Consider the following 23,882-nt stretch of genomic DNA (forward strand, 5'->3'; position numbering starts at 1 on the left):
AAATTATAATTCAACCATACCAAGTGTTTTCCTGAAGTGATCTATCTTCACTCGAGAGAGAGGTTTGGTGAGAATATCGGCTGTCTGATCTGCAGTACAAATGTATTTCTAATTTTACAATATTCTTGTCTACCATATCTCTTGCATAATGGCAAGGAATTTCGATATGCTTGGACCTGTCATGGAAAACTAGATTCACAGAAAGCTTGATGAAACTCTGATTATCACAATGAATAATTGTAGGATTCATGGCTTGACCAAATAATCCCACAAGTAACTTTCTAAGTCAAACTGCTTCCCGAGAGGCCATTGCTGCTACAATGTATTCGGCTTCTGTGGAACTTTGTGCTATTGAAGATTGTTTTCTACATATCCATGATATCATTGCTGATCCTAAATTGAAACATCCTAAAGTACTTTTTCTATCCTTAACACTTCCACACCAATTTGAGTCTGTGAATCCATGTAAATCCAAGTCAATTTTCTCCTATTTGAGCCCAAGGTTAAGAGTGCCTTGTAAGTATCTCATAATATGTTTGACTGCAACTAGGTGAATCTCCTTTGGCTCACACATAAATTGACTTAAGGCATTAACAACATAGCAAATATCAGGTCTTCTATTTACTAAGTACATAAGGGACTCAATTCATCTGTCTGTAGAGTAGAATCTATAGAAGGTGATTCTGCAGCTGCTTCTTTAAGTTTATGTAGATTAGTTTCCATTGGAGAAGACATAGACTTCCAGTTCCACATTCCAAATCTCTTCAAGATCTCTAATGTATACTTCCCTTGATTAAGTATAATGCTATCATAATTCTGTCATACTTCCAGTCTTAGGAAGTAATGGAGTCCCAAATCTTTCATCTCGAATTCTCTAATTAAATCTTTTTTGCATTGATCTATGAGATGATCATCACCTGTTATTAGTAAATTATCAACATACAGTATCAAAATTGCCATACCATCTTTATCCCTTTTATAATATAGATTTGGATCGGCTTCATTTTTGGAGAATCCTAAGCTGGTGAGATACTTATCAATTCTTTCATACCAAGCCCTTGGAGCCCGTTTAAGCCCATAGAGAGCTTTCTTGAGGCTACAAACAAAAACTTTAGGATCATGAGTTTCGAATCCTTCAGGTTGCTCCAAATATACCTCTTCTGTAATCATTCCATTCAGGAATATTGTTTTTACATCCATTTGATGTACTTTCCATCCCCATCCCATCGATGCTGCAATAGCTAGGACTACTCTTACAGAGGTGTATCTGACAATAAGAGCGAAGGTTTCTTCATAATCAATCCCTTCTTTCCCAAAGAATCCCTTGGCTACAAATCTGGCTTTATATTTTTCAATGCTACCATTAGAAGCATGCTTTATTTTAAATATCCACTTGGAAGAGACAACAGATTTTACTTTAGGTCTAAGAACAATTTCCCAAACATCATTCTTCATAATGGATTGGTATTCTTCCGTCACAACACCCTTCCAAGCTGTATGTTTAATAGCATTTGAAACATTGGTTGGTTTTGATTTAGACAAATCATTCATGTTTGCTGTATAACAAGAAAATCTTTTGAGTCTTTTGCTTTCTCTGAATTTTCTAGATGGTGCAACGAAGTCTTGTGTTTCCTCCATGGTCTTAATGGCCCAAAGTGGTCTTTTCTTAGAATTTTGAGTTTCTTCAAGATTAAGATTTTGAATTTCATCTTCAATTTCTTCAATGTTCTCCCTCTGATACTTAGATTCAGTATCTGAGAGGGGAGAGGTAAATCAGTTACTACAAAAATAAATCTTAGATCCCTTAGATGTCAGTATAAATCAATACTCTGTAAAAATTGCATTTTGCTGTAACTCGGCAAACACACATGCACTCGGTTTACACTAGCAAATGTTGCAACTCGGTAAATACTAAAATAACTGGGTAACTGCTTAACATGAAATCATTAAGATATTATCTATGATTGATCTTACTTAACTTAGTTGCATACATATAAAAGAAAACAGGATGAACAAAATTGACACTAAGATTTAACGTGGAAACCCAATTTGGGAAAAACCACCAATTGCAACTAGTTACTGTTTTTCACTCTTCTGAAGTGAGCCCTGTTAGGAGCCAACCCTGTTAAAGGTTACAAAACACACTATTAAAGGATTTAATCACCCTATTAGGAGTGGCCTTGTTAGAGGTCTTTAGACAATTCAATTAGAAATGCCACCTTGTTAGAGGATTTACAAATAGCTGTTAAGCCAACTTGGTTAAGAGATTTAGATTATTGCTACAATGGTTAGAGAGTAATAATGAGATGACTTGATTTCTGATGCAATTGAATTGCTGATTACAGATCTCAATTCTGGCTTGTATACTTGATCCTTCTTGATCGAATGTATCTTTGCAGCTCAACAAGAATATTCTGCTTATCCTTCTAATTCACTTTCTTTAATCATCATCAAATCTTCTAATCACTTCCGCTTATGCTTCTCATTCAATTCCTCAACTTGACCTTATATTTATATCTTACACATTGTTAAGTTAGCTTGAATACAAATTAGAATACTTAGTATTCAACTTCTCAGCCGGCTAGAACCAACCACTAAATCAATTGAACTCAATATGCCAAAACAAGAAAATCCTTTGTTAGACAAGCATGCTCGGTAGACACTAACTCAGAAACAATTTTCCTGTGTTAACCAAGTGAACTCGATTAACACTGCATATTCACAAAGTTTCTTTGGTAACCAAGTGACCTCGGTTAACACTGGTTCTGTCCAACGTTTACTTCATTAACCGAGTGAGCTCGGTTAACACTCAACTTCTGCAAACTTTCCTTTGATGACCGAGTGAACTCGATAGACACTGTCTTCTCAACTAGACAAACTGTGGAATGCTTAGCGCACACAGGAAACTGTCTCCATCACCCAAGTGAGCTCGGCATACACTGATTGGCAATGATATGACATTTTGTGTACCATCAAAGACAATACACAATTAATCAATTGTTTCCAACAATCTCCCTCTTTGGCATTGATAAAAACACAACATGTCATAACATAATGAAATTTTCAGAGCAAGAATAGAGTAAGGAACATATCCTTAGTTTCATTCTGATTCTCATCTATGAGAACTCCCTCTATCAGTGTGAAATCCCTATGCCTTCAGTTTCTCGCTCTGTCAGCCAAACTCTGCCTTCAACATCTTCATCTAGATAGCGAAATCTCCTTCTTTGATATCAGACCAAGTTCTTCCTCTCTGATATTGCCAAACAAAACTTCTTTTGATATGACAGCCAATCTCTCCCTCTTTGACATCTCATGCTAAAGACAATATTCGGTGAATATCAATGTACCTCATGTACTGATTCATTTGCAATGTGCCTTTGTGAATACTACATCAACTATTTGATTTTCAACATGCTCTGGTTGATGCATCAGTAAACTGCATTTACTGAGCTTCAAATAGGGGAATGACTCCTAATTTACCTCTTAGATACAAAAATGCATCCATAGGTAATGGCTTAGTGAATATGTTTGCAATTTTCTCTTTTGTATTCACATATCCCAATCTTACCTCTTTATCTTGTACTAGTTCTCTCAAAAAATGATATTTTATAGCAACGTGCTTGGTTTTGGTATGTATCATATGATTCTTTAATATGTTAATTGCACTAGTGTTATCACAGAAGATAACCACTGGATCCTTGATCTCTATCTTCATACCTGCCAACAGTTGCTTGAACCAAACAATATTAGAATAATTAACTGCTACTGCCACATATTTTGCCTCTGTTGTGGATTGTGAAATACAATTCTGCTTCTTGCTTGTCCAAGATACTAGTCTTTTAACAACAAAGAATGCTCCACCACTTGTGCTTTTTCTGTCATCAACACTTCCTGCCCAATCAGCATTTGTGAATGCCTTCAAATCCAATTTACCACCCTTTTTGTACCATAAACCATATTTTTCAGTACCTTTCAGATATCTAATGATTCTCTTGATTGCCATCATGTGATTTGAGAATCTTGCCACCATAGTTGGAAAACTCACCAAATCCAAAAACTCGCCGAGCCCCACAAAAGTTTAATCGGGAAAAACTCGGCCATTTTAAAAAAAAGCTCGGGAAAACTCGGGAACCTAAAAAAGTCGCTAAAATTTAATACAAAATACATTTTTTTGCAAATTTCAATGAGAAGATGCATCTAATGAGTTCATTATAGAGAACACAAAAGAAAGAAGCAGGAGTTTAGATATATATAAATGCATAGTGGGTACAAAATCACATTCTCATGCTGAATGCTGATGGCGGGAAGCATAATAGTAAATAATTTGTGTCAAACTAGAAGTAAAAACATCATTACAATCACATTTTCCTCTTCCTAGCTCTACTAGCATATTGTAACTTTTTATCTTACATAATATATATAGGCTTTTTGCCTTTTGTTTTTAACAAAAAAAAAAAAAAAAAAAAAAAAAAAAAAAATTTAAAAGAGTTTTTTTGAAAAACTCTTAGTTCCAAAAACTCGGCGATTAGTAGAAACTCACCGATTATTTGGCGATTATGCCAACTATGCTTGCCACTATACCAACTGCTAATGCAATATCAGGCCTTGTGTGCACTACGTATTGCAATTTTTCAATCATTGATCTATATGTGGTTTGATCTACCTCTTTGAAGTCATCATTTTTGGAAAGCTTATGTTCAATAGACATAGGTGTTCCAATAGGTTTTGAGTCTTCCATCCCAAATTTCTTCAGTGTCTCCTTGATATATTTGGATTGAGTAATATAGATACCATCTTTCTTCTGCTGGATTTGCAATCCAACAAAGAATTTTATCTCTCCAAACATGGACATCTCAAATTCTTTACTCATCTCAACTGAAAATGCCTTGCACAAGTCATCATTTCCTGTAAATAAAGTGTCATCCACAAATATTTCTGCCAACACAATCTTCTTGTTTGGTCCTTTGATATACAGACTGCTGTTATCATTTGTTTTTTGAAAACCAATCTTTATCAAGTAGTTATGAAGTCTTTCATACCAAGCTCTGGGAGCTTGCTTGATACCATACAAAGCTTTGTGCAATTTATAGACCATATCTCTTTCGTTAGGATCTACAAAACTTTCAAGTTGTTTAGTGTAGACTTCCTCATCAAGAATTCCATTCCAGAATGCAGATTTTAGATCCATTTGATACACTTTAAATCCTTTGTATGCTGCATATGCTAGCAAAGTTCTAACACCTTCTAATCTTGCAACAGGAGAAAAAGTTTCAACATAATCAATACTTTCTTCTTGAGAATAACCTTTACAAACTAACCTTGCTTTGTTTCTTGAAACTTCTCCATCTTCATTTAGCTTATTCCTGAATACCCACTTTGTACCAATTACATTTTTATCCTTGGGTCTAGGAACAAGAGTCCAAGTCTTATTCTTCTCTATTTGTTCTATTTCTTCATTCATAGCTTCAATCGAACTTTCATTATCCAAAACATCTTTAACATTTCTAGGTTCAAATTATGCAAGGAGACATGTACCTTTTAATTTGTTTCTTGTCATTGTTCCATCTAACTTGTCTCCAATGATCTAATCAAGTACATGATGCTTTCTGGCATATCTTACTAACATAGGTACTTTGAATTTAGAACATGTTCCATTAACCTCTTAATGACCTTCTATGTTGAGCTCGGATCCCATTGTCTATGACTTGGGTCCTTTTGACTCGGTTTTCTCAGGCACTAGCTCAACAGCATTTGATTGCGACTTAGGTCCTTCAGACTGTGACTCGGTTGCACTGGATGCAACTTGGTAGCTTTTGGAGATTTTGGGGACTCGAGAGGTGAGACCTCCTAACTTCCAAGTAGATTTGGTATAATATCAGGTTCATAATAAACAAACTTTCTATAATCCTTAGGTTTTTTCCTTGCTTTCCTCTTCACTCTTTTCTACAAATTCATCAATTCTCACATGTGCACTTTATATGATCTTGTGAGTAGATAGATTCAAACATTTGTATGCTTTACTTCTGCAGGAGTATCCTACGAATATGCCTTCATCACCTTTGACATCAAATTTACCTTTCTTGGATCCTTCAAGATATAACATTTGCTACCAAATACTTTCAAGTAACTTACATTGGGTTTGTAGTCATCCCATATTTCATAAAGAGTTTGATTTGAGTCTTTCTTCAACTGTACTGTAGTACTGATTGCTTCATTCCAGTATTTGATTGCAACACTTTCTTCTATCATCAAGGTTCTTGCACAATCTATGATGGATCTGTTCCTTCTTTCAAATATACCATTCTGCTGAGGTGTACCAAGGGCTGATACTTGTCTCTTAATTCCTTTTTCAATGCAGAATTTATTGGAAATGAATTCACCACCTCTGTCTGGTCTCAAATATCTTAGCTTCTTTCCAGTTTCTTTTTCTACTCTTGCCAAATACCTTTTAAACTTTTGAAAAGCTTTAGATTTTTCTTTTAGATACATTACAGTCATCATTCTAGAATAATCATCAACAAACATAATAAAATACTTATCTCCACTGTAGCTCTCTATTCCAATAGGTCCATATAAGTCTGTATGTACTAGCTCTAGGACTTCTTCTGAATGATAGTCTTTGCTTCTGAAACTTTTTTTGCCCATTTTACCAATTTGACAATTTTTGCATAGGCCCATATTAGGTTTCCTCAAACTAGGAATACCTCTTACTCTTCTGTTTTTGCTTGTCTTGACAAGATTATCAAAGAACACATGACACAACCTTTTATGCCATAACTAGCTTTTTTCTACTTGAGCAATAAAACATGAAATTTCACTGAGATCTAGGTAGAATAGGTTACCTTTTGTTTGTTTGCTAGACCCAATTAGATTTTCTTTTCCATCCAGTAGTTTGGCCTTCCCATTTATGAATTATGCCTTGAATCCAATGTTATTCAACTGTGCCACACTCAGTAGATTATGCTTTAATCCTTCAACCCAATAAGCATTATCACATCTAAGTTCATTGGATAGTGAAATACAACCTTTTCCCTTTGTGCAACAAGGTTCATTGTTTCCAAATCTCACACTACCACCATCATAATGTTCCATATCTTCAAATTTTACTTTTATCACTAGTCATATGATGTAAGCAACCACTATCAATAATCCATGTATCATTCTTGCTAACATGAGAGATAAGTGCCATTTTATCTCCTTCATCATTAGATTCAACCTTTACAACAATGTAAACCATTTCATAATCTTCACTACTATCTGAATCTTTAGCAATAAAACAAGATTTCTTACCTTTGTCCTTGTAGTCCTTGAAGTTCTTAAAATCCTTCTTGCCTTTGAACTTACTGTGCTTCTTTTCATCTTTTTCTTCTCTATTTGGGCACCTTGCAACAATGTGTCCAACTTCTTCACAAGAGAAATAGATCAGAGGAATTTTACCTTTATACTTTTCTTTGCCTTTGGGATACCTTCTTGCAAGAAATGCTTCAATAGCTTCAAGATCACTATCAGAAATGTCTTCCTCTTCACTTTTAGATTGTTTGCTTTTAGACTTTTTAGCTTTCTTCTTGAGTGATACCTAAGCTTCAAATGTAGACTCAATATTGCTAGAACTAGGAGTATAATTATCATAGTTGTCTATTTCAAATGCTGTCAATCTTCCAACTAGAGTATCTAAAGTTATAGTATGATTTGGATTACATCTCATCTCTTGAATAGCAAACACTCTGATTGCATAGATAGGAAGAAGGGTTTTGAGTACCTTGCTTACTATTGTTACATCATCAATTGTTCCATCGGAGGCTTTCATAACATTGACACTGGCTTTGATTCGATCAACATATTTGCAAGATTTTCATCCTCTCTCATTTTCATTTGATCAAACTGTCCTCTAAGACTTTCAACTTTGACTCTCCTTACATTGTCATCTCCTCCATAAATATCCTTCAGTTTGGTCCACATTTCATAAGCAGTAGCACAATCTTTGACTTCATCAAATTCGACATAGTTGAGAGATGAAGCAATATCAATCATCATGATATTATGATTCTTCTTCTCTGTAATTTCTTCAACGGTCATAGTTCCAGTAGGAGCCTTGTATTCGTTGTCAAGATTCTTTAACCTTGTATCTCCAATGGTTGCCAAGTGCAGCCTCATGAGTTCTTGCCATGCCTTGCACTTATCTTTGTTCAACTTTGGAATCTCCCTTCTGTAAGACATCATGATCTTTAGCTTAGGTCCTTGAAACCTTTTTTGCAAGCACCAAAAGCTCTAATACCAATTGATGGAAATATAAGAGTAACTGAGAGGGGAGGGGTGAATCAGTTACCACAAAAATAAATCCAGATGTCAGTACAAATAAATACTCTGTAAAAACTTAATTCTACTGTAACTTGGCAAACACACATGCACTTGGTTTACACTAGCAAATGTTGTAACTCGGTGAACATTGAAATAAATCCGTAACTGCTTAACATGAATCCTTTAAGATATTATGTATGATTGATCTTACTTAACTTAGTTGCATACATATAAAAGAAAATAGCATGAACACAATTGACATCAAGATTTAACGTGGAAACCCAATTTGGGAAAAACCATCAATTGCAACTAGTTATTGATTTTCACTCTTCTGAAGTGAGCCCTGTTATGAGCCAACCCTGTTAAAGGTTACAAAACACACTGTTAGGTGTGACCCCATTAGAGGATTTAATCACCTTGTTAGGAGTGGCCTTGTTAGAGGTCTTGAGACAATTCAATTAGAAATGCCACCTTGTTAGAGGATTTACAAATAGCTGTTAAGCCAACTCGGTTAAGAGATTTAGATCACTGCTACAATGGTTAGAGAGTAACAATGTGATGACCTGATTTCTAATGCAAGTGAGTTGCTGATTACAAATGTCAATTCTAGCTTGTATACTTGATCCTTCCTAATTGAAAGTATCTTTGCAGCTCAACAAGGATATTCTGCTCATCCTTCTAATTCGCTTCCTCTAAGCATCATCAAATCTTCTAATCACTTCCGCTTATGCTTCTCATTCAATTCCTCAAATTGACGTTATATTTATATCTTACACATTGTTAAGTCGACTTGAATACAAATTAGAATACTTAATATTCAACTTCTCAGCTAGCTAGAACCAACCACTAAATCAATTGAACTCAATATGCCAAAACAAAAAAATCCTTTGTTAGCCGACCATGCTCGGCAGACACTAACTCAGAAATGATTTTCCTGTGTTAACCAAGTGAACTCGGTTAACACTGCATATTCACAAAGTTTCTTTGGTAACCAAGTGACCTCAGTTAACACTGGTTCCATCCAACGTTTACTTCATTAACTGAGTGAGCTCGGTTAACACTCAACTTCTGCAAACTTTCCTTTGATGACTGAGTGAACTCGGTAGACACCGTCTTCTGAACTAGGCAAACTCTGGAATGCTCAACAGACATAGGAAACTGTCTTCATCGTCTAAGTGAGCTCAGCATACACTGACTGGCAATAATATGACATTTTGTGTAACATCAAAGACAATACACAATTAATCAATTGTTATTAACAACTCCTTAATTCATGTTTCTTTACAAAACCTTTTAAACAAATCTGAGGTGTATTCTCCTCCATTATCAGTCCTTAGAATTTTAATTTTATATCCTGATAAATTTTCAGTTTAGGTTTTAAATTCTTTGAATCTTTTCAAAATTTCTTTTGATTCGTTGCATTTTAAAAAGTAAATTCAAGTTTTCCTAGAGAAGTCATCTATAAAAAGTATATAGTACCATAATCCTCCAAGAGAAGGAACAAACATAGGTCTACATAAATCTGAGTGGATTAATTCCAAAACATTCTTAGTTTTTCTAGTGCTATCATAAAATGGACTTTTGGTGTTCTTACCCAAAGTGCATCCTTTGCATATGCTTGCGTGATCTTTATTCAGTTTAGGTAAACCAATAAACATCTTCTCCATAGTTGATAAGGTTTTGAAATTTACACGTCCTAACCTTTTGTGCCATATTTCGTTTATATCACCAACTTCATGAATTAAAGTTTGAATAGGTCGACTAGATTTTAAATTTAATTCATACAAATACCTTGTTCTTCGACCAATCAATTTTGCTTTCTTAAATGAGGAGTTCTTAGCCCAAGATATGACTTTACCATCCATGAATGCAACATTATGTCCATCATCTTCAAGTGCTGTAACCGAAATTAGGTTCCTTTTTATTCCTATTACATAGACTACTCCTTTGAGAAGAAAAGAACTATTCGACTTTAGTTTGAAGGTGCAATTTCCAATTCCTTTGACGAAATATGCTGAATTATCACCGATGGTGACTTTGCCATTAACCTTTTCTGATATAGAGTCTAGTGCTTCTATGTCCTATAATATGTCGAGATGATCCACTATTAATCACCCATGCCTTACTTGAAACTTCATTTGATAGTGCCGAATACAATACACGACTCTTAGGATCATAGATATCCTTCTTCCCTAGTAATGTTTGTACAGTTCACTTGCTGTTTAGAATTCTCAGGGCAATTAGATCTGTAGTGTCCAAACTTTTCGCATCTGAAGCATTTTATTTTGGATAGATCCTTCTTAGATTTGTCACTCTTTTGATTACCCGTTTTCTTCTTGAAGTGCTTCTTCTTGCCTTTATAGGAATTTGTATTAAGAACATGAAGTTCTTCATCTTCAGTTTTCAATTTTCCCCTTTCTTAAGTTTTTTGGATTCTTCCTGAAGACAATCTCCCTTAAGTCTATTGAAGTCAGGAAGATTTTCTCTGGCACTTACTCCTTGTGCAAATGTTTCTCATGAATTTGGTAATCCATCTATAGCCATCGGTGTTAGTTCCGTGTAATTAATGATGGTTCCTATACTTACAAGTTCATCTCTTAGATTGGCAACCCTTAGGAAGTAAGAATTCATCGATTCTCCTTTCTTTATTTGTATATGATTTAGTTGCCTTTTTAGTGCGAGAACTCTAGTTGCATTGTTAACGTCATATGCATTTAGTAATGCTTTCATCATATCAAATGCTGTTTGATGTTTCATTAGCCTCGGTACTATATCATTTTTCACTCCATCTAATATGATTTGAATGGCTTTCCTATTTCCTTTACTCCAGATAGTTTTCTGAGGTTCAACAGTAGGTTGTCTGGATGCTGAATCAACAAATTGTTTTACCTCATTTCCTTCAAGAATTATCATGATTCTGAATTTCCAAGCATCAAAGTGTTTTTTTCCCATCAAACCTGTCCTTGGGTCTGATTGTGTATGCCATTGAAGATAGGAGAATGATGCTAGATATATATCAAGTTTGATTATTTAATTTGTAGAGCGTAGGTTTGACTACCAGAGCTCTGATACAATGTAAAGTTTCTACAAATTCTATAATAAATCAGACTTAGATTGTACCTTTTTTATCCTTTCTGTAGATAATCTTCAATATACAGTCTTGAATGAATGGAGAGATATAATTCTAGAAATGCTTTTCACTTCTGCAAGTTGTCTTAGGGCAGTATTGATTAAGGAGCAGATTTATTGTTTCTTGTGTGTCCTTAAACTTCAACCACACCCTTATTAAATATAGAGATCAAGGGGCATGTCCTTACAAAGGACATGTCCCTTCAAAGTCTGCTTTGACTCATCCCGTAAAGTTGGCGACTTTCCATGCAATTATTAGTTTAGTTCTAAACTAACCAAGGTGATTAGTTAGACCTTAAACTTGTATTTCAAGATAGGCGCCGATATCCATAAGAGGATGAGACAATGACTTTAGATCAATATAAAGCAAGATTCGATCAGAACGAGTTGTTATCAGATCAGCATGATTGAAAGTTACGGAATTAACATTGGTAACATCCTATGCAAGTTTGAAGAGTCTAGGAGCAAAATTGCAAAAGTTGTCAAAAAGTTGCATTGACAATTTTGCAATTTTTGCAAAATTGCTCAACTTTTAGGTAGTTTTTGCAAATCTAACGAATTGGGCAGTTATGGTTCAAACTGCAAGCTTGGATGGAGCATGAAGTCTATTTAAGACTTTTCAAACTCATTTTTAAAGGTTGGACAATTGGATGTATGGACAGTACTTGTAGCAAGACAATTTGATGCATTTGAAGCATAGTTTTGGAGTTTGATTGGAGTTTTTGGATTGAATAAGGAACTGTTTTTGATGGAATAGCATCTTGTGTTTACACCTTGAATCTGTGTGCAGTTGTTTTGTTTTCAAATAAGCATTTGATAGGGTTTAGAAAATTATTTGTTTTTAGTAATCTTGCTGTCCAGTTTTGTGTTGCAATATGAAATGGGCTATGGCTTAAGTGTCCTTGGTCTAATCACCATGGCTTTTGGAGACCAAGCAATAGCCTCTGTACATAGTGTAAATATGGTTTGTGGAGGTTGTGGAAGGCCAAATGCTATTTTTACAAGTGAGCCCGAGGCAAGCAGGCATGCTTGGCAAGGTGCAAGGAGATGCTTGTAAAGAAGTTTTGTGGTGAACAGATGATTGACTTGGGTCAATCTTGAGCTGGTAGTGTAGGAGCAGCATATGAAGGTAGCAAAACTCAAAAGGAGGAGGTTGGGAGTGAAGTTTGACGCTTGTGGAGAAAGAAACACTGACATTGCCTTTAAAACCCCTAAAAGTAGGGTTTTTTGAATCTGTATTGTACGGACATTGCTAGAACCCAAGACCTGCAAAATCTTCAAGGGTTGGTCATAGGGAATAAAAGTCGAGTATACACCAAGGGGCCTTATTAAGGGTTTTTGTGAGTTAGAGCACTTTCCTTATTTCTAAGAGGGCTAATAGGGGCTCTTAGGGCTACAAGGCCTAACTTATCAATTTGGTGATTTGTGTGAAGGAAACTTTAAAGAATGGTGCAGAGTATTGGGAATTGAGTCAAGAACCTTAGTAGGAAGGTTTAACCTTGTTTTTGAGGCACCTACTGCATTTAGGGAAGTTTTGGCAATCTAGGCCAAAGAATGCATTTTAGGTTAATTGGGAGGATGACATTGAGATTTGAATTGTTGGGAGAGTTTCTTGGAGAAAGTGGGTTGTGGCAGAATCCTCTAGGTTAGGGTTAGGAGAGAAAACCCTACAATGGGCTAGGAGTAGCCTGGGAAGAACTAGAAAGCTCTTAGTTGAAGAAGCTCCCCATCAAAGTTGTATCAGAGCCATAAGATTAGGCTTGTGGTGGCATGATGTATTCCATTGAGTCAAGTGGATCTTCCAAGATGGCTACCCATGTAGAGTTGGCAAAGGAAGTAGATGAGCAAAAGAAGCTCTTAGAAGAGAAGACCAGGGTTCTAGATGAGGCCCTAGAAGAGATGAAAGACAAGTTGAAAGAGATAGAAGATGCAGCCCAAGCTAAGGAAGATGAAGACTTTAGCAAGTGTAAAGAAAAGTTGAGTTTGGAGGATGAGATACCTAAACTAGATCCTCCACTTGGTGAGCAGGAACCTTTCCTCAAAGCCCTCAAGGCATTTGGAGGGAAGAGTCTAGAGAATGTTTCCTTATTCCATGGCAAGATGGATGCAGAGGTAGTCTTAGAATGGCTTGAGAGCATTGAGAACTACTTTGAGTGTGAACGGACAACAGAGGACCAAAAGGTGAGGTTTGCAAAGTCTAGGTTGAAAGGTCAAGCTTTGACATGGTGGAAGTTTGTGCAGGAAGAAAGAGAGAATGAATGGAAGAAGCCTATAGCTAACTGGAGAGCTATGGTGGCAAAGATCAAAGAAACATACTTACCAGAGGATTATGAGATTCAAATCCATAAGTAGAGGCATAATCTCAGGTAGAAAGATCTTGTTGTGGCTACCTATATTGAGGAGTTTCAAAATTTGGCACTAAGATCAGGGGTGCAAGAAGCAGCAAGCATCAAGGTGGCTAGATACCTAAATGGCCTTAAATGGTCAATCCAAGATGTCTTGAGTTTTTTAGCTTCACTACTCTTCAAAGTTGTTTTCAAATGGCTAGGAAGGTGGAAGAAAAACTCAGGAAGAAAGGGGACTCAAGTTCCAAGAATAGGGGTAGAGGTAAGGACTTCAGAGGTGGCTCAAGGGGAGGCTCTAGTGGCAAGAGTAATGAGCAGGGAAGCTATGAGACTCTAAGTGGAATGAGCAGACCAGTGAAACCAGTCAGAGGGGAGGCTTTAGCAGAGGCAGAGGGTCCAACAATGGTGGCAAAGGCAGCTATGGAAACAACAACAAAGGTTCACGCTTCAATAACATGAAGTGCTACAACTCTGGTAAGTTGGGACACCCTGGTTACAAATGTCCAGAGAAGGCCTCATCCTCTTATGGGGAAAAGAAAATTACATATGTCCATGAAGAGGACAACCAGAAGATAGGATAAGTGGACCTTGATGTTGAGAAGGGAGAGAACCTCATGTTGAGGGGAGTGTTGGTTAAGGAGCCAGTTAAAGATGAGTCAAAGCAGAGAACATTGTTTAGAACAACATGCAAAATATTGGGAAAAATATGCAAGGTGATCATAGACTTAGGGTCTACTAACAATATCTTGTCAGAGGAGGTAGTACAAAAACTTGGTTTGACCAAGATTCCACGTGTGTCCTTATAGGGTGACTTGGCTGAATAAGGGACAAAATATCTTAGTGAATGAACAAGTATGGGCAGATATCACCATTGGCAAGTATCAGGACAAAATCTTGTGTGATGTGCTTCCCATGGATGCTTGTCACTTGCTATTGGGAAGACCTTGGCAGTATGATAGGGAGGCAGTGCATCATGAGAAGGAGAACAAATATTCCTTCAAGAAGGATGGAGTCACTTATAGGATCCAATCTATAGTGGAAGAAGACAAGGTGGAGAAGTCTACTACTAAAGCATTGCTCATGAGTGGGAAAGAATTCCTTAAGGACTTGAAGGAGGGTGAAGGAGTAGGATGTGCCATTATGGTAAAACCTAAGGAGGAGGAGACATCTTCATCTACACCTATACCTGAAGAAGTGCAAGAGCTATTGGATCAATTTAAAGACATCATCTGTGATGGAGCACCACCAACTTACCACCTAAGAGGGCCATAAGTCATCAAATTGACTTCATACTAGGACTCATTGCCAAACAAAGCTGCATACAGGATGACTCCAAAGAAGAACAAGGAGATTGCAAGGCAAGTTCAAGAGTTGCTTAATTAGGGGCTGATTAGGAAGAGCATCGGTCCATGTGCCGTACTAGTGGTCTTAGCACCCAAAAATGGAGGTAAGTCGAGAATGTGCACTGATTCTAGGGCAATTAATAGAATCACAGTTTGGTACAAATTTCCTATACCTACGATAGAAGACTTGATGGACTATCTAGGTGGAGCTAGGAACTTCTCCAAAATTGATCTCAAAAGTGGATACTATCAGATTAGGATGAAAGAAGGGGATGAATGGAAGTCTGCATTTAAGACTATTGAGGGTCTCTATGAGTGGTTGGTAATGCGATTTGGCCTTACCAATGCACCAAGTACCTTCATGATAGTCATGAATGAGGTTTTGAAGGACTACATAGGGGTATTTGTTGTGGTATACCTAGATGACATTCTCATCTTCAGCAAGACCAAGGAGGAGCATATAAAACACCTAGAGTTGGTATTGAGGAACCTGCAAGAGGAGAAGTTGATAGTAAACTTGGAAATGAGTGAGTCCATGAAAGAGGAACTTGTGTATTTGGGGTTTATAGTATCCCAAGGAAGTCTTAAGATGGACAAGGACAAGGTAGAGGCTATTTTGAGTTGGCCTACACCTAGATCTGCTATTGAGGTCAGGAGTTTTCATGGGTTGGCACAATTTTATAGGAAGTTTGTAAGAAGGTTTAGTGAAATATGTGCACCTATTATGGATACAATCAAAGGGGGCATGAAGACCAAATTTGTGTGGACCAAGTTTGCAGATCAGAGTTTTGAGAGATTGAAGGAGGTAGCAACCCAACCTATCTTGGTTCTACCTAGTTTTGAGAAACCATTTGTGGTGGAGTGTGATGCTAGCAACATAGCAGTTGGGGCAGTTTTAAGCCAAGAGGGTAGGCCAGTAACATTTTTCAGTGAGAGGCTTAATGAAGCCAAGACAAGGTATTCAACATATGACCTAGAGCTCTATGCACTTGTCCAAGCCCTCAAGAAGTGGAGGCACTACTTGTTTCCTAAGGAGTTTGTTGTCTTCATAGATAACCAAGCTTTGAGTTTCATTAACTCAAAGGAGAAAATAAGTTTAAAACACATCAAATGGATGGAGTTCTTGCAGTCCTACACTTTTACTATCAAGCATAAGAAGGTGACAAACAATAACGTGGCAGATGCTTTGAGCGGGACATTGCTGACAGTGCAAGAAGTCAAGTTGCAGAGCATTGGCTTGGATGGTTTCAAAGATCTGTATGAGGACACTGATTTCTCAGAGGCTTATAAGGTATGTACTGATTTTGCTAATCATTTCCATAGTGATTTTGCTTAATATACCTTGTAGAATGGACTATTGTTCAAGGGTCAACAGTTGTGCATCCCAAGGGGATCCATGAGGGAGAATCTCATACAAGAGAAGCACAATGGCAGCATGAGTGGGCACTTTGGTCTGAATAAGACCTTGGACCTTGTGGAAAGGTTCTATTGCTGGCCCAAAATGCAGAGAGATGTTAGGAGGTATGCGGAGCAATGCAAGATATGTCAGAAAGCAAAAGGAACTTCATCAAACATAGGGCTCTATCAACCTCTCCCCATTCCTAATAGGCCTTGGGAGTACATCAGCATGGACTTTATAGTGGGCTTACCAAGGACTAGGACAGGGATGGATAGTGTCTTTGTGGTAGTAGACAAGTTCAGTAAGATGAGCCACTTCATACCATGCGAGACAATACATGATGCAAGTAATGCTGCCAACCTATTCTTCAGAGAGGTGGTAAGGATACATGGTTTGCCAAGGAGCATAGTGGCTGACAGGGATATCAAGTTTATGGGGCTCTTTTGGAAGACCCTATGGAAGAGGCTTGGAACAAACCCAGCACATAGCTCTACCTACCATCCTCAAACTGATGGTCAGACAGAGGTGATAAACAGGGTATTGGGCAACCTATTAAGGTGCCTCACCAAGGAATATGGGCAAAGTTGGGAGCAAGTCATTCCTCAAGCTGAATTTGCATACAATGATAGCAAGAACAGGACAACAGGTTTAAGTCCATTAAGTCCTTTCCAAGTGGTGTATGACACTCACCCAAGAGGCATTATGGAGTTAAGGGACCTAACTTCACATGACAAGATCAGTGGGCAAGCTGATGAATTTGTGCAATCAATGAAGGAGGTACATGATCAAGTGAAGCAAACTTTGATGGAAGCCAATCAGAAGTTAAAGGAGAAGGATGAGGGGAGAAGAGAGTTGCAGTTGCAAGTGGGAGACTTTGTGATGGTTTATCACAACAAGGCCAGGTTACAAAAAGGAATCCCTAGCAAGTTGTAGATGAGGAGGATTGGGCCATGCAAAAGACTTGAGAACTATGGACCCAATGCCTACAAGATAGATCTACCAAAGGACATGTCACTCTCTCCAATTTTCAATGTGAAAGACCTAGTACCATACAAAGGTCCTAAGATGGATGACATAGAGTATTAGGAAGAGCTAAACAAGGATGTATCAGACCTAAAGGTACTTGAGAAGAAGCAACCACAGGTTGAGAAGATCTTGGGTTTTAGAGTGAAGAGGAGCACAAGAAACAAGGTCTACAAGGAGCATTTGGTGAAATGGATGGATTTACCTGAGGCTGAGGCAACTTGGATTGCTGAAGGTGACTTCAAAAAGCTAGGCATCAACAAGGAGTTCTTATCTCCAGTAGTACCTTAAACTTCTTCATGTAGGGGGAGAATGGTGTAGGAGCACCTAGAGTAAGGTAAAGCCCTAATCTGGAGTTTTGGTTTAGAGATGGTCTAACTAACCATTAGGATAATAAGGACTAGTGATAAAGTCCCAAGGTGTGTTTAGGAGGGATTAATTTGATAGATTTTGGGTTAGGAGTCTAATTTTGTCAATTAGGTCCTAATAAGGGGAAAATTGCAAAAGTTGCTCTAAGGGGCAAAATGTGGTAAAATGCCAAAAAGGGGGCAAAGAGTATGTAGAGGTGGTCCTTAGATGTTCTAAGGTCATCCTAGAAGGCTTGGTAACATCCTATGCAAGTTTGAAGAGTCTAGGAGCAAAATTGCAAAAGTTGTCAAAAAGTTGCATTGACAATACCTGTATCAGGACAATTTGATGCATTTGAAGCATAGTTTTGGAGTTTGATAGGAGTTTTTGGATTGAATAAGGAATTGTTTTTGATGGAATATCATCTTGTGTTTACGCCTTGAATCTATGTGCAGTTGTTTTGTTTTCAAATAAGCATTTGATAGGGTTTAGAAAATTATTTATTTTCAGTAATCCTACTGTCTAGTTTTGTGTTGCAAGTATGAAATGGGCTATGGCTTGTGTGTCCTTAGTCTAATCACCATGGCTCTTGGAGACCAAGCAATAGCCTCTGTACATAGTGTAAATATGGTTTGTGGAGGTTGTGGAAGGCCAAATGCTATTTTTACAAGTGAGCCCTAGGCAAGCGAGATGCTTGCAAAGAAGTTTTGTGGTGAACAGATGATTGACTTGGGTCAATCCTAAGCTGGCAGTGTAGGAGCAGTCTATGAAGGTAGCAAAACTCAAAAGGAGGTTTGGGAGTGGAGTTTGACGATTGTGGAGAAAGAAACACTGACATTGCCTTTGAAACCCCTAAAAGTAGGGTTTTCTAAGTCTATGCTGTACGGACATTGCTGGAACCCAAGACCTACAAAATCTTCAAGGGTTGGTCATAGGGAATAAAAGTCTAGTATACACCAAGGGGCCTTATTAAGGGTTTTTGTGAGTTAGAGCACTTTCCTTGTTTCGAGGAGGGCTAATAGGGGCTCTTAGGGCTACAAGGGCTAATTGGTCAATTTGGTGATTTGTGCGAAGGAAACTTGAAAGAATGGTGCAGAGTGATGAGAATTGAGTCAAGAACCTCAGTAGGAAGGTTTAACATTGTTTTTGAGGTACTTGGTGCATTTAGGGAAGTTTTGGCAATCTAGGCTAAAGAATGCATTTTAGGTTAATTGGGAGGATGGCATTGAGATTTGAATTGTTGGGAGAGTTTTTTGGAGAAAGTGGGTTGTGGTAGAATCCTCTAGGTTAGGGTTAGGAGAGAAAACCCTATAGTGTGCTAGGAGTAGCCTGGGAAGAGCTAGAAAGCTCTTAGTTGAAGAAGCTCCCCATCAACTTCCTTATCATTCTTGATTATGAACCCTGCAACCACAAAATCATTAGTACACATGCATATTTAAATTTCAAAGAAAGGTGTGTCACAATAAATTAGGTTCAATCTAATTCCATACTAAGCTCAAGACTGGGACTTTGACCCCCTTGGTCTCAGTGGCAGGTGTTAGGCATCCACACGAGGTGGCCTACTTCGCAGGATGCTTGTTTTCTTCCATATTTATACTTTATCCTGATCTAAGCCCAAGGGTGGGACATTGATCCCCTTGGCCTTCATGGTAGGTATTAGGCATAAATCAAGGTGGTCTACTTAGATAATCAATATATCCTTCTAGGTTTAGAGGAAGAAATACACCAGGGACTTATTAAATATGCTCCCAAAGAGCTGCTTTAGGTGGTCACATCCCCTATGTTGCTAATTTGTTAATAGATGCCACTTTGTTAAACATTGTGCCACCCTTGTAAATTGGTATTATGATGCTATTTAACTCATATGTTAGTAATGCTTCATTATTTTAATAATATGTTTGAATGTTAAACAAATATATTTTGATATCAATTACAAGTTGGAATGTTTGAATAAAATTTTAGAGTTATTTGATTTAGAGCATAAATTGGGAAGATTTGAATAAAACATTAGAATTATATGAATAATATGCAAGCTCAATTAAATTATAAAATTGAAAATTACATGTTATTACAATGTTCATGAATACATGTATTTTTATTGAAATTTATATTTAAGCTTAATAAGGGAATATGACAGTCCTCTCTTCCTGATATTGCTTGTCCTCAAGCAATTTCAAGTTTTCTATGGTTTCACATTAACTATCTTCCACAAGATGACAGGGAGAATGCTCTAATACCACTTGCAATGTCCCTTTTAAGGACTGTATTTTATTTTCTTTATAATTCTTCTGAAGCCAGTCAATTCCATATTATTTTCATTAATCTATCCTTTGTTCTCCTACTTATGTATTTTATTGCTAGTGAATGGTCGTGGATTAATAATTAATCTAGTTACTATGGTTAAGGTTTAATAGTGCTTTATTCACTTATATTTTATAATATATGCATAACATATATTATTATTTATTTTAAATCTCCATATTTGTAGTATCCCTTGAGTATATTCATAATATAAGCCATGTAGATAATAAAATAATGTTATCATCATTTATTTGATTCTATATTTATTGTCATTATTTTATATATCATAAGATTGTTATATTAGTAAATATATATATTATAACATTGTTATATTAGTACATATATTATCATTATATTAGTAAATACTAATATATTATCATTATATTTAAATATATCCAAAAATATATATTAGATTTTATATCATATATTTATCTATCTATATATAATATATATTAAATAATCTAACATTATATTTAACTCTTATTTCTTATTAAAACCTAGTCTAAAATTGGGGACATCACACTTTCTTATACATGGTGTTAATGAATTCTTCTCCGTGAGAGAAGTTTGAGGTGAAATTTTTTGTTCCACCCTCTGCGAGTATGTATGGTGGATACACTCTTTGTGGTGAGGCATGGTGGAAATGCATTCTTCTTTGTGAAAAGTTTGAGGTGAAAGCCCTTTTTCCACCCTTTCTGAGTAGGTATTGTGGACCGGCCTCTGTGAGTAGGCATGGAGGAAATGCATTCTTCTCTGGGAGAAGTTTGAGGTGAAAGCCCTCGTTCCATCCTCTGCAAGTAGGTATGGTGGACCAGCCTCTACGAGTAGGCATGGTGGAAGTCATGTGTGTGACGCCATGACTTTAATTTTATGTGCTTATGAAATAACTATGGTGAATTATGTTATGTTGAGGTAACATGTTTTATGTGATGTGAATTTATCATTGACATCTTTGGTTGCAGCTATGTGTGCATGCCATACTAAAGATCTTTCTCTTGCTAAGAGGGAGTGTTGAAGATTGTAGTTGTGATGGAGATTTTTATCTTTGATTTTATGTAATAGTAATATGACCGTTATGGTCATCTTTAGTTGAAGAAGACATTTATGATAATATTTGAGATCATATTATGTGTAGAGATGTGTCATGCGAAGAGGCATGCATATGGAAATATGAAGAGTTTTATATGAAATTAAAGAGACCTTCAATCATGTAATGAAGAATCTCTCTATTTTTTATATATATTGTATTAAGGATCAAACATTATATTCGAACATTTATTATGAATTAAAGTGATATTTTCGTAGTGTGGCTGGATTTTTCCTTTCAAGTGTAAGGGTTTTCCCAGGATAATTTTTTTGTGTCTTTTGTTCTTTATTGTTCTTTCTTATTGTTGTTTATCATTATTTTCTGGGCAAAACTTTAACACCTTAGTTCCATCATCTTGCCACTTGGATTCTCAATTCTGATTTTTTTTTCTTGTAGTCATTTCAATATCCTTCGAAACCAAGACCTTAGGCAGGGTGGAATTTTGAGTCTAGAGGAATTGTGATGGGCAGAATTCCTCTAATCAGAGGAATCTCGCCAACCTCTAGTGTTTTAGCTTTTCCTCAGAGAATTGTTTCCTCAAAAACTCATTTTGAACATTATTCCATATTCCTTCTTCCTCTTCCAACGCCATGTAATTGGGTTTGGATTATAATTCCCCTCTTGTAGAGGGGATTTCTATGATTTGAGGAATAGTAATGATTGGCGGAGTTCCTCTAGTGAGAGGATTTCTGCCTCCTTATCACATGGCTTCTCTTGGTCAACATTTTCCGTTTCCCTCAATATTCTCTATCTTTGTTCTCCATCCACCCTTCCTCTATGTGATTAAGTTGCATAAGATTGCTTCCCTTCATAAATGTGGAATTTCAAGAGTTTGAGGAATGATTAAGGTTGGCAAAATTTCTCTAATCAGAGGATTTCTGCCACTTGACTTAACATGCACAAACCTTTGAGCTTCCTCACTTAAACTCCCTTCAAACCCTACCTATTTGATTCCACCTCGTCACCTGCTAAGGTCTAAAGACTTGAAAACTGCTTCTATTTAAGGACCCCAAAACCATCTAAGCCTACTGTTGAAATGAAAAGAGGGGTCCCCATTTGCAATGGAACAATGGTGTGAAAACTACACAACACAATGAACGCATTAAATGCACAGGGAGCATGCATTGTGGGCATTCATTTCACCCCCCTCTCTTGTTGTATAGACATTGATTACCCACTAAGATGGTGGTCTTCTCTTCATTGGCTTGTGTTGACCCCTTTATTAATGCAGATTCTTCTTTCTTTCTCTAACCTAATTAGGGATGAGGTGACAAAATCTGGGTCATTCGTTGCAGTCAAGGACCTATGTAAAGGCCTCATTTTTCATTTGTAAAAGAGCGAGTTTTGCAATTGTTGCTAAGAGCTACCAAGATAATAGAGTTTTTGTTGTTGGTTTCATGGTGATTACTTGATATATTTTGGTTCTTGCATGGTTTCATTGTTCCTTCATTTAGATTAGATTGGTCAGATAAAGTGTTATGATTTCAATGAAGAGTGTGATGATGTTTTGAAGAATTCCATGGCTCATACTTTTGAGGGTTTGCTGATTGTAAGCTTTTGTGTAAAGTTAGCCTGAACCTTACTTTTGTGGATGCTTAACTTCTATCATTCAATGTGCATTGTTCATTTTGATGGTGTTCATTGTGGTATGAAAATCATTTGCATAACCCACTGAAGATCACACCGACTCTTGTGTAGTTGTAGTTAATCTTGGCAAAATGGAGCTTGGTTATTTTGGAATTTGACCATCAAAGCAGTATCTGTTGTAGTAATTACCCTTGGGAGTAGATTAGAATACCTAAACCCTTCTCATTTTCTTTCTGCAGATTTCTGAGAACCCTCGCAAAAAAGTATCTCATTGCAATACCTTCCCATAGCTCTCACATCTTGAGTCAATCTGAAATCAATCTGAGCAATACAAATGTAAGCCCCCCTGTGATTAGCAGCAAATTAAATTTACCATTGAGCTCAGCCACGGTCAAGACCTAACATGAAGGAAACTTGGAACCTGTTGTATGATCTATTTCAATCTTAGCATACAAACAATTTTGATCAAGAGAGGTTAAGATATCTCGATATTTGTTCTACTGTCAGTGGGTCATAAAATTCACATCAACAGTACCCAGGCCCGATCGGTATCCAGTCCTTATTTCCCTTGGTTCAGATGAACCTGGTAACATAGATTGATAGGCGATGGTGTGTTATTTTATTTTCTAAATGGCAATACAATGTTATTTTCATTCTTATTTCACAGGCAGTGCTGTCTGAAATTCACATCTCTATCTTAGAGAAAAGCAGAATTTTAAAGTTCTTACTGAAATTTAAAAAGATTGAGAACAAATCACTCATCAAGAATGATATTTATGTATTACTCTTCTGAGTAGCTTAAGATCTCTTCAATTTAGTTGGTATGTATCTTTAAACACAATTTGTGACGTGGCAACAGCAATATATGGTGCATCTTCTATCAAATGGACAGCTTGATGGTACAGGACTGTGATTTCAGGTATGTCATGGACATAAATTTATCAAGAATAATTAAAACATCATAGTTTCGTTTGTCTGGGATTCATAAGCTTATATTGTACTTTATTTGGTTATTGTTAATC

The 23,882-nt window shown here is 36.7% G+C and overlaps 1 protein-coding gene across 7 annotated transcripts in view; it reads left to right on the top strand.

Moving 5' to 3' along the window:
- LOC149574764 (uncharacterized) overlaps positions 1 to 23,882 on the top strand; it is a 99,960-nt gene that overhangs the window by 75,610 nt on the left and 468 nt on the right. For all 7 annotated transcript variants that reach the window (XM_089814584.1, XM_089814585.1, XM_089814589.1 and 4 more), the window contains exon 5: positions 23,720 to 23,779. In XM_089814584.1, the coding sequence (XP_089670710.1) occupies positions 23,720 to 23,773 (54 nt within the window). In that variant the 3' untranslated portion in view covers positions 23,774 to 23,779. The remainder of the gene's footprint in view (positions 1 to 23,719; positions 23,780 to 23,882) is intronic.

Source organism: Cupressus sempervirens, chromosome 2 (assembly GCF_028749045.1).
Source record: "Cupressus sempervirens isolate cs-2001-9-10 chromosome 2, ASM2874904v1, whole genome shotgun sequence".
In the NCBI taxonomy this organism is placed as follows: Eukaryota; Viridiplantae; Streptophyta; class Pinopsida; order Cupressales; family Cupressaceae; genus Cupressus; species Cupressus sempervirens.